The 4231-nt window shown below is 36.1% G+C and overlaps 1 protein-coding gene across 1 annotated transcript; it reads left to right on the top strand.

The window, feature by feature from the left end:
• The first annotated feature begins 329 nt into the window (after nt 1-329).
• On the top strand, nt 330-2720 carry LOC123675278. The gene is made up of 4 exons (XM_045610623.1): nt 330-885; nt 944-1353; nt 1494-2398; nt 2700-2720. Exons 2-4 carry the CDS (start codon nt 1305-1307, stop codon nt 2718-2720), a joined length of 975 nt encoding a protein of 324 aa, XP_045466579.1. The 5' UTR covers nt 330-885; nt 944-1304.
• The last annotated feature ends 1511 nt before the right edge of the window (nt 2721-4231 follow it).

The following is a 4231-nucleotide window of genomic DNA, read 5'->3' as shown; positions in this document are numbered from 1 at the left end:
ATAGATACTCAATATTGTGTGTGACATTCCGGTTCAGAATGTCCACGTGTGAAGATGTGCAATATGATCGCTCAGCGAGTCCGAGTATTTCAAGTGAAAACTCAGATAAAATTTGCAGTTATTGCAATCGGAAAGTGGGAGAATATCTTAAATGCATCAAGTGTGACGATATTTTTCACCCCTCTTGCCTAGTTAAAGCAGCTAATAGAAAAAACACCACCTGTCATCATGCTTCAGCAGAGGAAATTTCAGCCAAGTCCGAAAATAAGTCACTTCGTACGGAAGTTGAATATTTGAAGCTCTTATTGGAGGAAACAAAGAGTAAGAATTCAATATTAATTGAAAACAACAATCTTTTGAAAGATAAGATCACCATCCTCGAAAACCAAATAAAATCAGGTAAAAACACAACAAAAAAATTTGTCAACACGCTTCAAGATAAGGTACCTGCAGTTGTCACTGATACCGTAGCCTCAGCCACAACTTTCAAGAATACATATAGTTCTGTGGTGCATGAAAACAGAAGTAATGCGCATGAGCACCGTCCGCAGGCGCAAATGTCATTTGTAGAGCCGAAAAGAATTGTAAACAACGTAAACAATTCTGTTCCGGCGATTCCTGAAATAAATATCAACGATTCAAATAAAAATATTTCTACCTCCGTACATAAGATTAAGGACACTGATAGAATGGAAGATTGGATCACGGTTCGAAATAAAAAACGTCAGTCAAGAAACACTAAGGTTTGTTTTGGAACGAAAGAAAATAGTGCGGATAACTCAACAATTAAAGGTGCAATACGAAGACGTTGGATGTACGTAGGTAAAATTGCTGGTAAAGAGATTTCAGAAAAGGATATACTAACTTTCTTGAAAGATATCGAAGGTAAGGAGAATATCATTATAAAGAAACTTAACACTCTTGGACAAAATTCATCTTTTAGTATTGGCTTACCGAATGAAAATGCTTACAAGAGTGTGTTTTGTGAATCCTTCTGGCCTCAGGGGGTTGTTTTGAGAGATTTTTCTTTTGACAGAAATTTTTTTCGGAAGAACAGACAAAACGAGAAAACGTAATTTCCTCCAATGCAGTTGGAAAATCAAAGCCTTCTAAAAGCTTCAGTCTCATCCTCCAAAATGTTAGGTCCTTGGGCACAGCATTGAACGGGCTGCAGTTGATGGCACAGGAAGAAAAAGCTGATATACTAGCAATCACGGAACATTGGAAGTGTGAGGAGGAACTTCAGATATACAAACTTGTAGATTATAACCTAGTGTCGAGCTTTTGCCGTTTGAGAGGAAGCCATGGTGGAACTGCAATATACAGTAGGAAAGAACTCAACTGTACTGAAAGGTCAGATTACAATTTACTTACAATTCCAAATGTTATCGAGTGTTCAGCTGCCCAAGTTTTTCTAGACAATCGAAAAATTCTGATCATATGTATTTATAGACCTAATACCCAGCCCTTAGCTGATGTAGATCTGTTTCTAGAGAAACTTAGAACAATTCTGGAACGGTGTACACTGGAAAGAGCAGAATTCATTTTGGTGGGTGATTTTAATCTAGATATTCTGTCTTGCTCCACGGATGTCAGTGAGTTTGTATCACTTTTGGAATGTTTCAACCTGAAAGTCACCAATCTTCAGCCAACACGCCCCTCTTCTGGTAGTTGTTTAGACAATGTGGTAACATCTCTTGTGGGCCAAACTCAGGTGATCGAGTGCCATATTTCAGACCACTCAGCTCTGAAGTTCACCACAACTTTTTGTTCAGTTTATGATCACAAAGAAAAAACCCTTAAAAGAAGAATAATAAATGACGATTCCATCAAAGTTTTCCTGCAAGAGCTATCTAGATTAAATTGGGATGATATTTTTGCTCATCCAGGCGATCCAAATCAACTTTGGTATGTATTCCATACACGATTTTCTGAAACTTTTGAACTCTGTTTTCCTAAAGTAAAGATCAATGCCTCATCGTCAAATAGAAAGTTTAAACTAACACCTGAATTGGTTGATATTAAGAAGCAACTTGACATACTCCATATTATTTCTTTTTCAAGACCTGAATTGAAAGCCACATATAACTCGACTAAAAAACAATATGATCTTCTTCTGTCCAAAGCAAAGAAAGAGCACTTCAGTAACATCATTAGGAACTCCGATAATAGATCAAAAGCCTCCTGGAAGGTCATAAATTCCCTCACGAAGAGCAAGATTTCATCATCTGTTTCCAGCAATCAAGATACTCCTTTGCCAGATGAATTAAATGACTTTTTCATTGATTTTCCCTCTACACTGACAGATGGCCTGAATAAAACGGCTACAACGAGTGGAGAAAGACTTGAAAACTCTTTCTTCATGTTTGAAGTTTCTCACGAGGAGGTTCTGAAAACGGTAAGGTCTTTAAAAGATAAACAATCTTGGGGTTATGATGAGATCCCTATGAAGGTTGTTAAATCCTCGATTGATATAATCCTATCACCTCTCTGTTTTATAATAAATCGTTCCTTCAAGGAGGGCATTTTTCCTGATCAACTGAAAATTGCCTTGGTGAAACCGTTTTACAAAAAGGGACCTATCGGGGATCCGAATAGCTACAGACCAATCAGCATATTGCCATCGTTCTCAAAAATCTTTGAGAAAATCTTGACAAATAGATTAATGATTTTTTTTCATAAGTTTAATGTTATTTCAGTGCATCAACATGGCTTTGTGAAAAACAGAAATATAGAAACTGCGGTCTATGAGCTGATTAAGGAAGTTCTCGTGACCATTGAACAAGATGAGGTTCCCATGGGCCTATTCTTGGACCTGTCGAAGGCCTTTGATTGTGTGGAGCATAAAAGACTGTTGGAAATTTTAGATGACTGTGGAGTAAGAGACAATCAGTTGAGACTCATTGAGAGTTATTTGTCATCCAGGAAACAAATGGTTGTCATGGAGGTGGATGGTGAGCTTCTTATATCGGATGAAAGAGAGATATCTATGGGCGTGCCACAGGGTAGCATTCCAGGACCTGCACTTTTTATTGTTTACATAAACCGGTTACCAAAGGCTAGAGTTGCAGTGAGACATTCAATGGGTATGTTTGCAGACGACACCAATTATCTACTAAAACTCCGCAATGTTTCCACCGCCACCGAGGAATCTAGAGGATTGCTGACGTCTGTAGGAGAATGGTTTTGTAACCACAATCTTCTTTTGAACATTGACAAGTCCCAGTGTATGTTTTTTTATAGTGAAAGATCCAAGCTACAATATCCTTTGTCAATTAACATCTCAGGCAAAGATGTCATGGTTGAAGATAGTGTTGTTTTTCTGGGGGTTGTAGTTGATAAACATCTGAAGTGGGGACCTCATACAGAACAACTTAGAGGAAGACTGAATTCTGTTTGTTACCTGCTTTTCATGTTACGGAATCAGATTGACCTTGAGCTTCTAAAACTGGTGTATTATTCTAATTTTCAGTCCATTTTGTCATACGGTATAATATTCTGGGGTAACTCCTCATATGTGAGTGGTCTTTTTGTTGTGCAAAAGCGAGCTTTGAGAACTATGTTACATCTTGGATATAGGGAATCATGCAGGGGTTTCTTCAAAAGTAACAATATACTTACAGTTTATGGACTGTACATTTATAGACTGTTAATCTTTGTCAGTAAACATAGCCAGTATTTTGAGCCATATAAAAACTTGAATAATACAAGAAGAATGTGTCCTCTTATTGTACCAACACATAAAACTACGTTGAGAGAAAAAAATGTTGAATTTATGGCAATCAGTCTATTTAATGTGTTGCCCTTAAATATCAGAAATCTATCGAGTCATATTAAATTTAAGAAGGCCCTATATGTTTTACTTCTGAATTGTGAGCCATATAGTATTTGTGAATTTAAAGAGAACTGTACTGGAAGTTAATTATGTTTGTGTCCGACCTGTTCCATTTTTACTTTGTGTAATTTTATGGAATTAATAAATATTATTATTATTATTATTATTATTATTTGGATTCCTTGATGAATTAATCAGAAAAATCTGAAAAATCTTTCAAATATTCATAATATTCTTAAGCACTATAACAGAATAACATAGAAATAAATATAATCACGTATTTTTCACATCGATAATATTGTGTATAACATATCTTGTCATTGAATTTTCAAATATCATTATCGTCAAATCTTCCACATAAATATAATTAACCAAATCCAAAGCCACAGCCATTAT

This window comes from Harmonia axyridis, chromosome 3 (assembly GCF_914767665.1).
Source record: "Harmonia axyridis chromosome 3, icHarAxyr1.1, whole genome shotgun sequence".
Taxonomy (NCBI): Eukaryota; Metazoa; Arthropoda; class Insecta; order Coleoptera; family Coccinellidae; genus Harmonia; species Harmonia axyridis.
The sequence above is the reverse complement of the archived record's forward strand: the minus strand, read 5'-3'. Positions and strand labels throughout refer to the sequence as shown.

Coding starts and splice junctions, on each gene's coding strand:
- LOC123675278 (XM_045610623.1), top strand. CDS start 1,305: ATGGTGGAACTGCAATATACAGTAGGAAAGAACTCAACTGTACTGAAA. Junction 1,354..1,493: donor GAACTCAACTGTACTGAAAG/GTCAGATTACAA, acceptor ATCTGTTTCTAG/AGAAACTTAGAACAATTCTG. Junction 2,399..2,699: donor ACGAGGAGGTTCTGAAAACG/GTAAGGTCTTTA, acceptor ATGTTATTTCAG/TGCATCAACATGGCTTTGTG.